This window comes from Colias philodice, chromosome 17 (assembly GCF_061535455.1).
Source record: "Colias philodice isolate Cphi_HAF_F1 chromosome 17, ilColPhil1 Martin Lab GWU primary, whole genome shotgun sequence".
In the NCBI taxonomy this organism is placed as follows: domain Eukaryota; kingdom Metazoa; phylum Arthropoda; class Insecta; order Lepidoptera; family Pieridae; genus Colias; species Colias philodice.
The window spans coordinates 1907815-1927776 of record NC_143102.1 but is presented as its reverse complement, the minus strand read 5'-3'; the positions used below and the strand labels follow the sequence as shown (position 1 = coordinate 1927776).

At 33.5% G+C, this 19962-nt stretch overlaps 2 protein-coding genes across 2 annotated transcripts in view; one reads left to right on the top strand and one right to left on the bottom strand.

The window, feature by feature from the left end:
* LOC149480853 (leech-derived tryptase inhibitor C-like) overlaps positions 1–19962 on the bottom strand; it is a 242428-nt gene that overhangs the window by 137438 nt on the left and 85028 nt on the right. The gene's annotated exons all lie outside the window — the stretch shown is intronic.
* On the top strand, positions 551–2622 carry LOC149480857 (glyoxylate reductase/hydroxypyruvate reductase-like). Its single transcript, XM_089706027.1, has 4 exons — positions 551–666; positions 1005–1149; positions 1395–1511; positions 1987–2622. The coding sequence occupies exons 1-4, from the start codon at positions 554–556 to the stop codon at positions 2620–2622; spliced, it is 1011 nt and encodes a 336-aa protein (XP_089562153.1). The 5' UTR covers positions 551–553.

Genomic DNA, 19962 nt, shown 5'->3' with positions numbered 1-19962 from the left:
TTTATACGTGATTTATACCAAATACTATATGATTAATAACTTTATAGAGCGCGCTCAGCCCACGCATAGTCCCACGTTGTCAGACGTTAAAATTCAATCAAATGTCTAGTCAACAATCAACATCATATTATATTCACAGCGATGCTGTGGAGACTACAATACAATATAACTTAAATTGTGTGCTCCTATTTATTTTTAACAGCCGATAATAACCTACGTTATTGTAAAATTATGTAAGGGAGGCGTAATAAATCGTCACTTAGTAAAAGTTATTAGGAGTAATATATTATTTAATAATCTATTGATTAAATAGTTTGTAGCAAACTCTTTGAAATTAAGTACGTACATATTTATTATTTAGAATTAATAATAATTGTTCTTTTAATGTGAGATGTATTGCTTAACTAATTTGTAAAGGCGTACAGAAATTCAAAAGTTCAACATATTAATTATCATTGAGCATAACCCAAGTCTGATATTTTAGGTATACAATTTTAGGTAAAAACAGCTAATACTTTATAATAATTTATACTTTATAATAATTATAACCACAATGAAGAGGTTGAAAATGTATTTCCTTAGGAATATGAGTCAATCTGGGAAATTTAAAGTTTTTATTACTCGGCCTGATATGCCTGAAAACGGTGTGACAATGTTAAAGAAACAGTAAGTATAAAATTTTATAATTGTGCATTAGAAAACTCCACAAATAATTGTCTTCTCTGATTATTTATCACCTTTCCATATTTCCTGTAAGTCTTATTAACTTCGCATTTGTAAAGAATTTTCATTCCAAAGTTTCCATGTTTCCATCTTTCCGCGCCAACGGGCGGAGATAAAATAATAAAACAATAAAAAAATATTGTCAATTAGAGTTTAGACGTGGTTTAGACAGATTTTATTAATTGCATAGTGCATTTTTTAGCGTAGACAGGGAAGCGCAAGTGCATTCTCATCTCTCTCCACTCTAGTGCATTCTTCGTAAATGTATTAAAATGTTTTAGATGTAATGTAATAGCTTGGAAAACGCCGTTACCGATCCCAAGAGCTGATTTGATAAAGTCTGTATCTGGAATGAATGCGATTTTTGTATCTATGAAAGATAGAATCGATAAAGACGTGCTGGATGCAGCTGGTACTGATTTAAAGGTATATTTTTGTTAAAAGGTATAATATGTGGAAGAAAAGTTAAATTGAAAGTTCGTCCAAAACTTAAAAGTCTCAAAAGCAAGTTCCTTCAAGTTCTAGAAACAATATCGATAATTTAAAATTACAAGATGGATACTGATCCTCGTATCAATTAGGCTATTAAAATCATTATTCTTTTGAAAACTTTCTATCACGATATATGCTTCTCATATCTTTAACATATCAATATACCTAATATTGTTCAGGTTGTCGCAACAATATCGGTGGGCTACGACCACATAGACGTAGCCGAATGTAAGAAAAGAGGCATCAAAGTTGGACACACACCTGGAGTTTTGACAGATGCTACAGCAGAATTGACTGTAAGGCCGGCTACACACGTACCTGCCGCAGGGGCAATATTGGAACAATCTAGGTTAACAATCGTGTAAACTCGTGTACAATCTCGAGCCATTTAAGGGTCCAATTCTAAAATTGCCCCTGCTGCAGGTACGTGAGTTTAAGCTTATGGCACAGATAATGTTATTCGAGCTATTAGTATTATGTGATCAGTACTACGGTTAGACTTAGACCTCATAAACGAGGACAATCTTGAAAATATCATACTTTATAGCCATTAAGTTAATCATAGACTTATAATACAGGAAGCTATAAAACGGTATGGCAAACATAATTAGTCAGTTATTAGAGAAAGATAGATCAAATCCCGTCTCACGATCGAATATTGAATTAGAATTTATAGTAAATTGCTGTATAATATAATTTAAACTGTGTTTGCTGTATAATATAATTGCATCTGTGTTTCTCTCGTATTTTATATCGTCTTTTCTATTTCAGCTGGCGTTACTATTATCAACATCGAGACGTTTACCAGAAGCGCAGCATGCTGCAAAAACAGGAGGTTGGGCGAATTGGTCCCTAACTTGGATGACAGGACCTGGTCTAACCGGCACCACAGTTGGTATTGTGGGCTTTGGTAGAATTGGCCAAGCCGTTGCCAAACGCATCAAGTCATTTAACACATCCCAAATACTATACTTCAACCGAAGCGATCGACCCGAAGCCAAAGAAATCGGCGCCATGAAAGTTACCTTTGACGAACTCCTTGCTAAAAGTGATTTCGTAATCTGCTGCGTATCTCTAGACCCATCTACGAAGGAGATGTTTAATAAAGGCGCATTTGAGAAGATGAAGAAAACAGCGATCTTTATAAATACGAGTCGTGGTGGTACTGTAGACCAAGAGGCATTAATAGAAGCCTTACAAAATGGTACGATTAGAGCAGCTGGGTTGGATGTGACAACTCCTGAACCCTTACCACTTGACAATCCATTGTTTAAGCTAAAGAACTGTGTTGTTTTACCTCATATTGGTAGTGCTACCATAGAGGCAACGAATACTATGGCAGAGTTGACAGCTAAGAATATTCTAGCAGCTTTAAACGGAAGGGAGATGCCGGCAGAATTGAAGTAGACTAGTTTAAGTTTAATGTAAATAAATATAATGTTTAATTATTGAACTTGTTTATTAATATGCCGTTGATGTATAATTTTAATATTATGATCGAAATTGCATGGTTAACAGGTACAAGTTTTAACTCATTAAATTAAAATATAATAATACGATTGTTATAGTGTTAAATGTAACCGCAGTCCGCAATAGTGAAGTATCCATTTCGAGGCGTTACCACAATAAAATTATAAAACTTCAACTAAAGAATAAAGATTAGGTACATTACTACAATCTAGAGCTCGACATGGATATAAAAAATACATGATACTTACTTAGGTATCAGTTTTATATTACTTTCTTTTAACAAAACATGTAAATAAGGCAATAAGGATATAATAATGATAAATATTATGATGTAAAACTGGTCTAGGAATTCTAAAAGTTAAATTAAAACTGACCGAGAAAGTTGTCAAATCACGTTAAATTGCCTTATGTAATACTCATAATCCTAGATCATTAGCATCTTAGGTAATGTTTTAGTTAATTAATGCCTTTCACAACAACGAATGTATACATATAATTATGTTCGCTACGAAAAAATTAATTACCAAATATACTTTCTGTAACGCTTTGCGCGGGAATTCAGCGTGGAATGCTTTTGCACACTTTCGTTCGACTCAAATAAATATAGAAGTATGTAATGCACAAAAATCAGTCATCTGACGCTCGGAACCCGCGAAATGATTAAAAACGCAGCCACTTTCTATCAGTTAATTAGAAAATTCTCACGTAAGTGCAGAAATGTTTTAGAAGCGACACGGCGACGCGTTAATGAAAAATTGCGCGCAATTTCAGTGCATACGATTTTTAGTCTGTGAATAAGCTAGGGCTGTGACTTCGCCTGAATTTAAATAGTAAATTTTAATAATCATATATTTATTTATTTCATGATTGGTTCTATATTCGTAGTAGAAACTAGTAACAAATATTTAACATGCATATTGTATAATTGTATAGTAGGTACATAATTTAAAAAGCTTTTTTTTTATTTGAGTTTGTCATATTATTTAACGCTATGAACTAATTCTTAATAATAAAAGTCTCAAATAATAAAAATTAATAATAATAATTTTTATCATCAATTTTTATTATTTGCCAATTTTTTGCGCCAGACAGCGCTATTTTTTCTGCAAATTATACAAAGCTTGCACTATGGACCACACTTTTCAATTCTATCATTGGTTAGCGCTAGCGGAATACACAGCTGACAATAATTTATTATTGTATAAAATATATTCTATAAACTGATGGGCGGTAGCCCTAACCAGTGAAAGTACATTCTAGATCTAGTATTTGTTTGTTGATGGACATCGTTAGTTAATTAATTGTATCATAAACTTACGATTATCATTCGCAAACGCGATATGAAACTCTTGTTATCTTAAATTTTTATTATTTTAACTATATTTACATACCTATATGTATTCTGTATAGGAGGTAATTAAATTGTAAATTATGTTTATTACTATAAAGTATAAACCGTACACAGTCCCAGGGGAGACAGAAGTACGTTTTTGCATTATACGGTTTTTTGAATTTTTATTTTTTATTTTTCTGAGCAGTTTGTAGCCGATAGGTCACCGCCAAAGGAGAATTACATGTATGCAAAGTGATAGTTTTGAGACTAGTTAAAGTAATAGTTTAATCACAGTTTAATACATAGTTTAAAAGTTACAGCCAATTTTTCATGCTTCAACAGGGTTAACTGTAATTTTAACACTTTTCTGTGATTCAAATTTTATCTGTGTGTTAATAAATAGATACACGATTAAGTTCAGAGCTTATAAATTTAGGCACCATAAACCCTATTTTGTTCAAACGTTGCCTAGTACTTACCAGTAATCAATTTACACTAGATACTGGTCAAGCAATATAGCTAAAAGTGAAACAAAAATATCGATAAGACCTTTTCCCACGTGTCAATTATGCGTTCCGCTTCGCTTGGACTCGATTACGGAGAAATTGCCGCATGATCTGAATGTACTATGCGAATCCTTGATAGTGGTGACCGTGTTCTGTTTGAAGTCTCTCAGAATAGTATCCTAGTAAAAGAAATGAAATAAATTTGTTTCCAAAATGCACTTGACAAATACAAATCTATAATATCAAAATGTGTTGGTAAGCGCTCAACTCGAGAACGGCTGAATCGATATCGTTAATTATTTTTTTATAATATTCCTTGAAGTACGAGGATGGTTCTTAAGGAGAGGAAACGGAAACATGTATCACGGGCGAAGCCGGGACGGACCGCCAGTATATTATAATTATTTATTTGATTCATCCTCATAAACAATGAAGTTAATTTCTTAGGTCTTGCAAAATTGGTTGATTGAAACTGAATAGAACTTGTTATATAGACAGATTAAATTATCTTTTCTAGCATAATATTATAATTTATAAGCCATAAGCAACGGCCACAAGTCGCTATGATTTTTATCGGACTAGTTACCATGTAAAACGATATTTCATTCGCCTTTTCGTACGGATTTTGCCCCTGAGATCAGTGAATAGCCGACAGGCGACATGGAGTAAATTATTTTAAATCTCACAAGACAAAATATACCATGAAATCAGCTATGCTGTTCACTTTAAATTCCAGACACTACAAAAAATGTTACAAAAAACATCTACGCACCTGGCATGGTACGAAAATTTTAAATTATTTTATAATAATTTGGCATTTTATGGTGCTTTACTATATGTTTGCGACGCATCGAGGCATGATTCCCTTACACAAGGTTTTTATGGATAATGTATGATATAACAATTTTCGGTTTTGGTGGAAATAATTTTAGGTGTTATTTAATTCATATTGTTATTATATCTAGCTTTTGCTTGTAACTTCAACCACGTAGTACCTACCTACATAGAAGTCTCAATTCATGTTATTTTATAACAAACTATTGGTCCGCCCCGGCTTCGCCCGTGGAACATATTTAGTATCCTATGTCCTTCTCCTGGCTTTAAACTACCTCCCTGACAATTTTCAGCTAAATCGGTTCAGCCGTTCTTGAGTTATAAGTGGAGTAACTAACATGACTTTCTTTTATATACAGGGTGTCCCACTGTTGGTATACTAAGCTCAAAGGAGGTTATAGTATTGCATACGCTGAGTACGTAAAAAATACTTATAAAATTCCAGACGTATTTTTTTCTGAAATAGATGAATTCTTAAAAGTCTATGTGTACACACATAACAAGCAACCGGCCCAACTTTGCCACCAGCACGTGAGCTATCGTTTAAGATTATGTTTTCATAGACAAAATGCTCACATTAGAGAAGCGGTATATGCCGGCTGCGCGAAGCTAGAGAAGAAAACATGAATTTTCAGGAAAAATTTAGCAAAAAATTTTTGATGTAATTTTGTTGTTCGAGTATTTTTTACGTGATCAGTGTATGCAAAACTACAAGTCCCTTCGCGCTTAGTATACCAATAGTGGGACACCCTGTATATAGATATCTCTTATAAATAAAATTATAAATAACAACTTATATTAAAATCATCATTCCAATCAATTCTAAGACATCTTTTTTCATTCAAATATAGAAGACCCCAAGAACTATAAACGATACATATTATTTGTTTTTATATAGGAGTATTATAATTATTATGAAAGTTGATCTATAACTACCTGCATCTTCTCCCCGTACAGAAAGCTACCAATAATTTACAGCAAGTGATTGCAAGTGGCACACATCAACTATGAGAATGCTGTTGGAACAGATTATAAATCGTTTTCTTAGAGATGTACTAAGAATTCTTGGTGCTTGAAAGTATTAGAAATTTAAAATGAAATCGATATTATTTATTTATAAAATAGATCTAGATAAGACGGTTTGTTTTTTAATCGAATTTTAATGATTCGAAACTGAGACGGGTAAAAAGGCAGATGTAAAGAAAAATAAAGATTAAGATAGATGTTTTCAGAAACATCCTTTTCTGGAGGTCACAACTCACACGGTCACACCACATAATTAGAGACCTTATAATTTTTGCCTATAATATTATGTCAGATTGCATTTACACTTTACAGTATGAGAAAAAACTTGATCAATTAATGGAGTGAACGGCAAATTTAACAGCAAACCTGCTCTCATTATAAACGTACATTTTTATTTTGTATTTTTAACGTAATTAAATTGCATTTAACAATAAAACGTAATGTATATCCAAACATCGGTGATAAAAAATCAATTATAGTGATCGGGTGAAGTAACGAGTCCGGAAATCGTCTCAGATTTTGGAGCGAAACGATGATGTAACTGGTTGCCATCTGCATAATTTGAATAGGGTTGAAAGTGTTAATAATTGAATTAAATTTATTCAAATTTTGCAAATACATAAGCTCGACGCGTTGCTCGTACGCAAACGATATAATGTGGTAGCAGTTTGGTGTTAATTTATATTGGTAATAACTCCCCTGTAAGTTTGATTTCAGTGAAGAAAACTAGTCTAAATTCATTTAGATTTAGTTTTAAACTATATAAAAAATCATGCAAATCTGTACGGCAGATGACATTGATACAAACAAATGCAACTAGAGTTACTAATTACTATTAGTTTATTATGTAAGTGTCTATTGCAAAAAGCATGCTTTATCATAATATCTGCTTGAGAATAAATTGAACCAAAATAAATAAAAGCAACAGAGTCTGTTCGCGTCACCGGATGGCAAGCGATCACCACCCACTGACATCCGCGATTATCTTATATATAAAATTCTCGTGTCACAATGTTAGTCTGCATACTCCTCCGAAACGGGTGGACCGATTCTCATGAAATTTTCTGTGCATATCGGGTAAGTCTGAGAATCGGCCAACATCTATTTTTCATATGTACCACGGGCGAAGCCGGGGCGGACCGCTAGTAGCATTATAAAATTTTATTGTCCTTCTAGACAAGTCAACAGGATGATTCATACGACTGTAGCGACGACAAGCCAATTTATGAGTTATCGAATTTCAAGTGTAACGCTAAGAAAGTTCACACGGTAACTCATATATACAGGGTTACTTGTAAAACACCAGCAACCTCGCAGGACAAGATAGCTAACATCATAAGTAACAACATTTGTTCTACGACTTTTGGCATAACGCAATAAATTATTTTTAAATGATTTTTTAAACTTTTATTGTACTCTCCTTACATTTGTAAGTCTATGTTCTATTAATTATCGGATGGACGACGCGACGCCCCCTTCCCCCTCTCATTCGCTTTTTGTTTACGTAATTTTTGGGAGGCGTAGAGTTTATAATATTCAGACGGAAAATTAAATGAATATTTATTTTTGTATGAAAATAAAATCTAACAAATTATCAAAAGTCGTAGAACAAATGTTGTTACTTATGATGTTAGCTATCTTGTCCTGCGAGGTTGCCGGTGTTTTACAAGTAACCCTGTATAAACAGTTCGTGCGCTATGCACAGACAGTCACGGGCTTGTCGGGACGCGGGTGGGTCGCATTAGGTCGAATATTAATTACATACGAATAAATATATGTAGTTAACGAAATATAACCTTTGCGTAGTCATTACATCTTTTTATTACACCCGCACATAACAAGCCCCTACATTGGTGACTCCCGACGAAGAGTGAACATTATTATAGTGAATTGCATAGATATCGTTTGTTAACAATTAAAAATGAATCCGGCAGTTCCAGTTACAGCAGTTTCGTCGGTACAGTTAAACCTTCTCGAGCATTTAGCACAACTAAAGCAGCGGGTAAACCAGCTGGAATGTGCAGGCTCGAGAGGCAAATCGTTTATAGTCCGTTCGCGTTAAGAAAATAGTGAGTCATCGTTGTCCGCCGGCCTGGCCACGCCCCAAATTAGAAAGTCGAGTTCACAGTGACCAGTTGAAATCTGACCTTCGAACAAAACGGTTGTGTATTTTGCGTGACTCGTTCAACAATAAATTTTGAAAATGAATACTTCACCAATTCGAAAGAATAAAAGTGGATCAATAATCCATAGCGGAGAGAGACGCATAATTTACAATGTTTATAAGTACTTTAAATTGTGTGATTTAAATGCAACTGTGGAGAGCATAGTCATAGTCATAAAAACAGCAAGTGCATGCGGTGTGTCCGAAAATACTGTTTATAAAATTATTAAAGAACAAAAGGATACCAACACATTAAAATCACCCGTAAAATATAATAATTTAATGTTTAAAAAAATGTTTGTACTTTTTCTCCACTGTGAATACACCCTCATCCTGTAGTTGCACTGATGACTCACTATTTTCTTAACGCGAACGGACTATAGCGGTCGAAGGTATGGAAATAGCACGCATCGTTCCGCATCTCAAAATCGCGATCGTGCGGGAAGGTCAAAACAGAAAAATCCCAATTGGCTTGCTTGTTTTTTCATTACTGCTTTAAGCATATCGCCAGATTGTACTATCGTCAACCTTGTGCGTGGCAGAAGCAGCAGGAGAGCCCAGTGCCGTCTTTAGGATCAACGAGGCTATGGGCCAAGGTACTGGCTGGGGCCTATGTAAGGGATGGAAAATCCTTAAATTTTAACTTTATCATTTTTCAGTTTTTTAAGCTGTATATAATTACTGTTATTTTAGTGCAAAAATAAATTTTTAAACAAATTTTCTAAATCTTGTTTCTATTTTACCAAGTGTGTGATTTGATATTTTTCTTATTATGTTATAAAATTTGTTGTTGTATATCGAAAATTTTCAGAATTGTGGGGCCCCTGCCTACCTCGGGGCCTCGGGCCAGGGCCCTGCGGGCCCTGCCTTAAAGACGGCACTGGGAGAGCCGACTTTTAATAATTTTACCAGTGTCGAAAAATAACCAATCCGCGAGTGAGTGTACTGTGTAGTGATTATAAAGTGTAGTTTAGTGTAATTAAGACATTTGGTACTAAGTTAATGAATTTAGATCTTAGTTTACGGCGACCGTATAAATGGTTATTTACTATCGCCAAGGTAACTCAACTTATGTTTTTGTTTATAAAGTGCAGATTTTTTTAGCACCCTAAGGCCGATGCATCGCTCGCACTTATGACGGACGCATCGGATACTCATGTAGGTTATTTTTCTAAGAATCTATCTAAGACTGAACGCAAGTATAGTACGTATGATAGCATACATTCTATCTCGATGTATGATAGGGAGTTATTAGCAATTTACTTAGTTATTCGTCATTTTCGGAATATGGTCGAAGGACGACAGTTAGCGGTGTATACGGATCACAAACCGTTAATTTATGCATTTTCTAAAGTAAATAGCGAGAAAGAGTTACCCAGACGTACACGACACTTGATATTCATTAGTGAGTTCACAACGGATTTGAGGCACGTAAGTGGGAAAGATAATGTCGTTGCGGATTCGTTATCACGAGTCGCAACAATAAGTTGTCCCACTGTAATAGATTACGCGAAACTTGCTAAGGATCAACAATAGGATTCTTATATGTTGCAATTATCTAATTCGAAAGACGCTAATAATAGGTTAAAGAAAATTATGTTACCTGAAAGTGGTACATTTATTTATTGTAATTTAGATAATGATAAAATTAGACCCTATTTGACTGATAAATTTCGACGTATTGCCTTTGATAGTGTGCATAATTCATCCCGATTGTTGAATGATTGTCATCCCGGAATAAGGACTACACGCAAATTGATTTAAAATCGTTTTTATTGGCCAAATATGAATCGTCACGTTGGCCAATGGGCTAAAACATGCATTGAATGTCAACGATCGAAAGTTAATCGACAATCGACATACAGTGTAAGGTTTAGGATCGTTTCTGCAGTGCGATAGGTTTGAACATATTCATGTTGATTTAATTGGACCTTTACCCACTTCACCCGAAGGTTATAGGACGTATTGCCTAACCATAGTGACAGGGGGACGCGATGGCCAGAATGTTTTCCTACGAGATATATAACTGCTGAAACGGTTTCGCGTGTAATATATGAAGGATGGATCTCTCGCTTTGGTTGTCCGAAAAAGCTAACAAGCGATCAAGGACGCCAATTCGAAAGTCAATTATTTGCTACACTTATGAAGTTATTAGGTATTAATAAGTTGCGTACGACACCTTACCACCCACAGAGTAACGGGGCGGTAGAGCGTTGGCATAGGTCGCTTAAAGCGGCATTAACGGCTCGTTTATGCAATATATCATCATCTTGGGTTACGGAATTACCAACTGTGTTGCTAGGACTTAGAACAGCAGTAAGAAGTGATACCGGCATAAGCGCAGCAGAAATTACGTACGGAACAACTTTACGATTACCAGGTGATTATTACGATAAAAATCGAGTTTAGAAATAGATAGCAGTCTTGAGTATGTAAGTAAATTACGAGACTCTATTAGAAAATATCAGTCAGTAGCTATTAGGCAGAATGAAAGACGGAACATATTTATTCACCCCGATATGCAAAAGTGCGATTATGTTTTTGTAAGAAACGACGCAGTACGTAAGCCTTTACAACCAACATACGACGGTCCTTATCGTGTGTTGAGTCGAGAGGAAAAGGTATTTTACATTCAAATGACTGGCAGGAAAGTTAGAATATCAGTAGACCGTCTAAAACCTGCATATTATTTGAATGATGATTGTGATACGACATCTGGGGCAGATACTAAGGTTCCGTTACTAATTCCAAGTAGCGAATTGCCTAATACACATACCACGCGTAGTGGAAGAGCTATACGATTACCGGTACGATTTAGGTAATAGTATTGTATTTGTAATTGTTTCAACCATTTTTTATTAGAATTACGATGATTATAAGTATTCATAAGACTTCATAGAAATGTATAATAAATACTTAGTAATCAACACATCGTATTTAATAAATAATAAACTTAAGTAATTTTGAAACGAGTTCATTGTTTAACGTTTTAAGTATGGTATTTCAAATTTATGTTTGTGTTGAGTTTTGATTGAAATGTTTACTACTTAGAAATTTAAGAACTTTTGATTTATGGCTTATGAGTGTATAGTAATAGCCTTTGTAATATTAAACGATACAAGTGTAAAGAACGTATTGAGATTTGAAATGTTGATGTTACTAAGTGTTAATTGACGTGTAACAATTATCACACGCCACTTAGAAGACCCAACCGAGTTTTTGTAATAACATAAATAGTTTAACAAAATTAGGTGTTAACTGTTAACCACTTGTATACGATACGTATTGATTGATTTATATTGTGAAAATTTTTTATACTTTATATTGTAAACATTTTGTAACCTTATATAGCGACACTTTATATACACCCATCTGTTTATTGTTTAGTTTAATTGTAAATTTTTTTTTCTTGTTACCTTTTTTATTTTAAGGGGGGAATGATGTAGCGACGACAAGCCAATTTATGAGTTATCGAATTTCAAGTGTAACGCTAAGAAAGTTCACACGGTAACTCATATATATAAACAGTTCGTGCGCTATGCACAGACAGTCACGGGCTTGTCGGGACGCGGGTGGGTCGCATTAGGTCGAATATTAATTACATACGAATAAATATATGTAGTTAACGAAATATAACCTTTGCGTAGTCATTACATCTTTTTATTACACCCGCACATAACAAGCCCCTACATTGGTGACTCCTACACGACTTTCTGATCTTAAAAGTTTTGGGATTTAAACTAAAAAGCTAACTTGTAAAAATTCTATAGGCACGTACTCTAAATTTTCTCTCCACTCTCTTGTTTCTTTGCTTTTTCCCCTTTTTTTGACATTTTAAAGTAATTTTGATTCGATTTGAAATAAGTTTTTACGACAAGTATTACCATGTTAATTGGTAAAACCACTAAAACAAAATAAAATATCAAAATATAGATTTTGTCAAATTTCTGACAACCCTACGTATCACTATGGCGCGGGCGATCCACTCTGCACAGAATAATTGCCAGCTATACACAAGTGTTATTAACTTGTAACACTGGTCGTTTCCGCTCGCACTTGATATGTGTTGCCATTTTATTTGATATATCATTATTATATTGTGACATGTGATTAAAATTGAAATATTATACCTACTTATTTATAAAAGCTAAACTGACTGTACATTTGTACAGCACCGCGAGTGTTATGAACTGTTTGTGTTCAATTATTACACTTATATTTTTCTACTGGAAATCTCTTTCATTGCAAATCATTTTATGCGTGACCCATTTAAGACAAATTTATAAGAATTAATATACTACTAAATTATTATAGATTAATATTTCCTATACAACCTACCATATCACAAATGGAAATGTGTTTAAAGCTCTAAATAGGCCTGAAGCCATTATATTGCCAAATCTCCTTGTAAGAGGAAAGCTTCGAAACAACTTATTTAGGAGTACCTTATACGGCAAAGGAGTACCTTATACCTACAAACATGGCGAAGAACACATAAATATACAATGTTAATAAAAGCAAGCAAAGCCAAATAAAAATTCAAGCATCTTGTCACACACAATAGAACATTTCAAAACCTTCCATGCATATTAATAACGCATCCCACGTAGAGGTTCCTTATCGTTGTAAAATGTACTTGAAGTCCAGGGAATAAAGTTTACTTTTGTTTATAATTCTAAGTGCCCATTGGGGGGAAGTCATGTGATCATATTGCTTACAAATTAGCTCATTATGCATGAAAATAATTAATGCATCTTGGCGTTATTTCTTTGGTACTACATATACGGCATACACTTGGAGAAAAAAGTTTTACAGCGATCAAGATTGTTTCCGAAATACACGTAGAAATTTTCTTAATCGGCTTCTTTCAATGAATGTGACGTCTTTAATCAGTATATTAATATTACGTAGCTGTATTATTCAAAGATTATTCAATTAAATATCACCAATTATTTATGATCGTATTACTCAGTCAAGCCGCCTTATGTACTGTACAATACAGAATACTGTACAATGTACGAAGAATGTACGCATGTGTGTAAAGATTAAAAATCAAGAAAATTTTAATGTCTATCCTCAGGTTGTCAAAACAGTGTTACGTAAATACTATCTAACAGAGATTCTATATTCACCATTTTGTCTAAACATCTTTATAGATTTGGTTGTTCTTGGATATTTATGTGTATTTAAGTACCAACATTTTCTTCATCCGGCATGTAACTAACAAGATTGTGAATGCATCTGAATATAACTATAAGAAAAAGGGAATGCCTAACAAAGAAAAGTCGTAGTTCCGCTATTACTTCCATAATAACAAGAATGGTTTGTAGTTATATTCTTACCTCGTATTGACTTAAGTACTAGGCATTGTAAATAGCTTTCATATTACAATCACGTTCTAAGTGAATGAATTTTCAAAATATGTTAATTTTTCGTAATTTATTCGAGATTTTATCCGCATTGCTCCGCTCGTATTGGTCTTTACTTTTTTCAATAAACGGGCTATCTTTTAAAGTTAAATAACACAGCTCAACAAAAAAACAATTTTTTTTTGTTGCCCTGGATATTTCTACAGATTTATATATTTCAAGTACCCAGTTTGCGAATGTAGTCATTAAAATTATTGTCAAGTGTTTATTTTTTTTGGTGAATTACGTTTTCTGCACATTTATTCGCTCAGACATAACCCTATTCTATAAAACTGACTGTAGAATATCAGAATAATAAATGGTTTCTGTGAAAAAATCATTTTTATGAACAACAATGTTCGGTTTGTATTGAGTTGAAGAAACCCGGTACCACTTGGTCAGCAAAGTGGATAGGTATACACGAAATTCCCTAGATGTTTTTATTAATAGAATTAGAAAAAGCAAATTAATTAGGAATAATTAATAAATATGTGAATTAAGGCCTTTGAGGGAATCTAGAAGTATAGGTATTATAAGAATAGGTACCCGACAGCCCTACAGGACGGGCGTGTCGAAAATTGATCAAAGATGAAAATTTAACAAAATTTTATAACTGATGCTGAATGTAAATTATGGAGAGATATTGTATTGGTTAATTCAAGGTAAATTTAAAACACCAAATTATAAAGAAATTGTACAACAGTTGTTAAAAAACTTCATTATTTTATGAGCAAATACGAACATAAAGCTACACTTTCCCCACTGTCTCCTGCATAGATATCCAGTAAATCTGCAAAATTTATGTGAGAAACAGGAAGAACGCATCGAAAATGAAGTAAAAATTATGGAATAAAGGTATCAGGGTATATGGGATCGTCACATGATAGCAGATTACTGATGGTCCATAACAAAACTATTGTCCCAAAATTAACTAAGAAAGAAGCTTATAAAATCTATTTCCTTATACTATTTCATAAGTTTTAATGATTTTTCTCTATTTTTATATCCATTTGAATTAATTAAATACTAAAGCAAAACAATAAGTAAAACTTTGTAATAAATAAATGATGTTAAACAAATATACCTACTATTTCATACTGCGTTTTAGAGTCTAATAAGAAAATTAGGATTAAAAAAAACTAGAGCCAATCTACCAAAACCATTAATAGTTTTATAAATAATATGCATTAAATTATTCGAAACCACTTTCACATCCAGGGCAACAAAATCATTGTTGACCAGTGTAATTATTCAAATAAAACCTGTCGTTTCTGAGATTAGCGCGTCCAACCAAACACACAAAAAACTCTTCAGCTTTATAGCATTACTATAGATTAACTAATGGTCTGCCCCGGCTTCGCACGTGGTACATGTTTACGTTTTCTCTCCATAAGAACCATCCTCGTACTTCGAGGAATATTATAAAAAATAATTAACGAAATCGGTTCAGCCGTTCTCGAGTTATGCGCTTACAATTTGCGATTCATTTTTATATGATAGATGTTTTATGCTTCGATATTACTATAGTCTATAAAATACATGAGATTACGTAGTTTATAAAATTTGACATCATAATTTTCATAAACAACATTTATAAAGCTTTAATAAATTCAATATGGCGTAGGTACAAAACATTTCAATTTCGATCCCGTGACATCAATTTGCGTCGGCGCATCATGTGATTCGCGAGATGAAACGTGATTGGTTATTATTTATTCGAATTTAGAACAATTTAACGTAATGATGACATAGATTAAAAATGTTCAGAAAAAAAAAATAACTAAAAGAAGAACTTTTTTATGTATCCTATTTGTGACTTCATAGATATATTCAGTTGCTTTACACCAAAAATACCTAGATACTAGGTACCTGTTAAAAATACCTAAACAGTTGTTTTTATATATTTAACAAATTACAAAATGCACTCACACAGCCACAGATAATATGAGCTTAAAATAAGATACGAAAAAAATTCACTAACAATCACAATTAAGTGCTTCTCAAATTAACATTAAAATATATTAAATAATCCAGTTAATTAGAGATTCTCACTACATTATCGTAAAAACTGCATCGTAACTGCATTGTATGAGGGAAAGTGATTACATCATAACAGTTCACATCCATGCCCATTTAGCTTTGATTTGATTTCTTATCTTTTAGCATTATTTTACACTAATTACGTCTATTTATAATTAGATAACTCTTGAATGACGCTAGTGGCGCGAAATCACTGAAAGTTATGATTATTTTTAATAGATAAAAAGAAAAATATAAAACATAAGGTATTTTTTGCGCATGGCAATAATTGGTTTCGGAATTTTTAAATTTAGGAACATTGATTTACCAATTTTTCAATTTTCTTTCATTTTACATAATAGCTAAGTTCAGGAAAAGGAAAAAAGACTTGCATTATTATCAATATCAAACATATATATCAAATCACCTAGGTATAAATTATTTCAATGTTTGTTTGTCGTTTATGTCATAAGTGAGCACTGAGCAATCGATTAATATTCAGTTATTATATGTTTTTCTACCATATTTCTACACACTATATTGCATACATGGTCCATAGAGGCCCACACAACCCGCATCTCCTTCCCCGGGGACCATGGATATCTACTATGTAATACAATATTAATTACATAGGTACTATGCGCATGCAATCCAATACATTTTAGATGTTTGTAGCGCTATTGATAATATTTTTTTGCGAAATTATAGCAAATAAAGGTAATATTTTAGTATGTAAGACTGAAGAGCCAACTGCTAATATTTTAAATTGGGTTAGAATTTTATAGTTTCCATTGAGTCAGATATTTGTGTAAAGAAGCAAGCAAAACCGCATATTGAGACTAGTGATTTATATACAAACTAGTGGTCCGCCCCGGCTTTGCCCGTGGTACATATTTCGCAATAAAAGGTAGCCTATGTCCTTTCTCGGGTATCAAAATATCTCCATACCTCATGCAAATTGGTTCAGTAGTTAATGGCGTGATTGAGTAACAGTCAGACAGACAGAGTTACTTTCGCATGTATAATATTAGTATGGATTGAAGCATCATACATAATATTTATTCAGTAATCCTCTTTCTTTATTACATAACGCTACTTTTAAGAAGACACTTGAGTTTTGCTAAAAGCGTATTTATGAGTCTAATGACCTCCAGAGTTGGCCCTAAAAAGAGCGATCACTCATAATGTCAGAAAGATGAAAAATGTCAAGTAAATATTGTTTACAGGATAATATATTTCGGTTTTTGGAAATAAATAGGTCGAGAGTTTCAAAAAATGTGGATAAGTTCATGAAATTATTAGTAGTGATTTACCTACTTACTATAAATTAATAAATGCTATCATTGAAATTAGACATATAAAACTGAAAGAATAGAATAAATTCGATTGCTCTGGCGGGTCACGAGTGGCTGAATTGGTCAGGCATCCGCCCCCGGAATGGCGCGAAAGAATGCGGGTTCGAGTCCCGCCTCGTGATCGAATTTTTTCTATTCTTTATAAATTTATAAATGCTATCATAATATCACTAGCGTGATTTCTGCCAAATAACCCAATTTTAGAAATAAACGCAGGAAACTATTGAGTTTAGGCATAATTTTGAATAAAATGTGCATATTATCTAGAATGGTAACTTAAAAATTAAATATCATACGGAACCCTTTGAAATATTATTTTAAACGTAACACTTTTTTGTTATGGCGTATATACAAGCCTTTGTGTGAGATTATTAATGATAAGGATGTAACAGTGACCCACTTTCGAGTTTAAAGAGTAATTAATGTTTTAAATTACACCTTGAATTTTTCAGTACTTATATGCAAACATTCATAATTATTCAATTCGTTCGTTTTAGGGTGCACTCACACACATCAGTCACCGTCACGGCACGTCACCGGACAGGATTAAAAAAAAATATGTATCAATAGTTCTAGCATGTTCTAGTATGACTCTGTTCCCACACGACAGTCGCCGGCACGAAATCTATCAGTGACGTCACCGGTCAGGCACGTCAAATAATCTTTCCATACATGTATCATACTTTTATCCCCACTCACCCGGTGCCGTCACGTCTCAGTTCAGTCAGCGTCGTGCTACCGTCAATAATTGCTACATGTTCTCTAGCGGGACACACTTCTAATCACTGACTAACCTGATGTATGTGTTCAATGATTCAGTCAAACCGGCGACGTGACTGACGGACAACATGACGGTGACTGGTGTTTGTGGATACGTACACAAACCGTCACCGATCAGTCATCGGTGACTTGACGGTGACTGATGTGTGTGAGTGCACCTTTAGTCTGTATAAATTGCAATTGTTTTTTTGCATTACGCCTTTGCAAAATATGTCAAATGTGCATTGACGGTGGTAGCTATTGGTGAAGTTGGCATGAGCCAGCAGCTTCTTTGTCAACGATGACACAAAAATTTGACAAGGCACAAAAAAAGTTCAGTATCTTCATATTTTATCAGAAAGCTTTGTTTTTGTTACGTTTCTAATGGAAGAAACGTAACAAAAACAAAGCTTTCTGAACAAAGATTTCTATACTCAAGAACAACTTCTGTTATATTGTATTTAATTTCACCTGTAGAAAGCTGCCTTATTCCCATTATATGATATTTCAAGACTATTTTTTTTATTACGCTTTATAGCAGTCGGGTTATGCAGAGAAAAAAAATATAGGTACACAGAAACATGTCACCAAAAGAATTAATTTATCCACTACTACGAAAAACATTATTCTCTTTTTTACAATCAAGTGATCACCTTTCTCATGGCCTCAAACAGCGTATGATAAGGTCATAATACACTACATGACGTTTTATTGTAAGAGATCACTTTTGACAAGCACACACAGTGAAAGCGAGCGAAATGCGCTAAATCATTGCAAGAAACGTATGAAATTAAATATTTATTGCGTTATTGCTTTGAAAGTGTTATGTAACAAATCTCTATCTAGTATTCTGTATTATATTTTAGTCTTAAAAGTTAGAGCTTAGATTTATATAAGGTTCGCGTTCGCTTCGCAACAGATTGTCTGGATGAATTAATAATTATAAAAAAAGAGCGTGTGCCGAGCACACGTGTCAGAAGTGAAATTTCTTTTGCAAGATTCAAAGATTCAAATCGTCGCCTACTCCACGACGCGGACGTGACGGTATTGCCATGAAGCGACCTTGAAATTTTGCTCTCATCGCGCCAATAGTTATCTTTTACTTAGACTTATGTTGATGGAATGAAATTTCACGTATCCCGATGACTTTTTTATTGTGTCATCGAGATACGTGAAATTTCATCAACATAAACCCCCGGAAAAGATAAGTAATAACTTTATTACTTATATATTATACTTTTATTTTTTTAATAATTATAGTTAACTAATGTTTTAGTGGGTTATTTCATATTTGTTACGCTTTTAGGTAGTTATGTGAATTTGATGATATGTTAGTTATTTTTTAAATGAGTCTGTCTAGATGTAAGAACCATGAAAACTGTCTGGCTCTTAAGGTAATGTCTTTTTATAGGTCCCCAAGTAACATATATAAAATTTAGCTTTTAAACTATAATGAAAGTTAGGTACTATTTTATACACCTTCACTACCTGTTTCCTGCCAAAGTAACCACAACCCAAACTTGATAGTCGCTGGTCGTTCTTATCTGTATAGGAGACATATACAGAGAAACTTTCAACTTTCCGAAAGAAAGGAAAGTCTGGCCGTCGTGGGCTCTTGATCTATTATACTAGCTGTCCCGGCAAATGCTGTTTTATCTTATCACATAGTATGAAAAATAGATATTGTCCAATCGGACCTACCCGATTGCAAAAGAATCGGTCTAGCCGTTTCGGATCGCGTCACGAGAATTATACATTATAATATTATTTTTTCATATTTTAGTTTAGGTTAGTTAGAACATTTTTAATTTTTATATTCTATATCTAATAATATTTTTATCCCAATTTTAAACAGTCAGATTTTATAGGAAGT

Excerpts from the sequence above, each read along its gene's own strand:
- LOC149480857 (XM_089706027.1), top strand. The coding sequence starts at position 554 with ATGAAGAGGTTGAAAATGTATTTCCTTAGGAATATGAGTCAATCTGGG. Across the intron at positions 1,150-1,394 it reads CAGCTGGTACTGATTTAAAG|GTTGTCGCAACAATATCGGT; the intron begins GTATATTTTTGT and ends AATATTGTTCAG. Across the intron at positions 1,512-1,986 it reads ATGCTACAGCAGAATTGACT|CTGGCGTTACTATTATCAAC; the intron begins GTAAGGCCGGCT and ends TTTCTATTTCAG.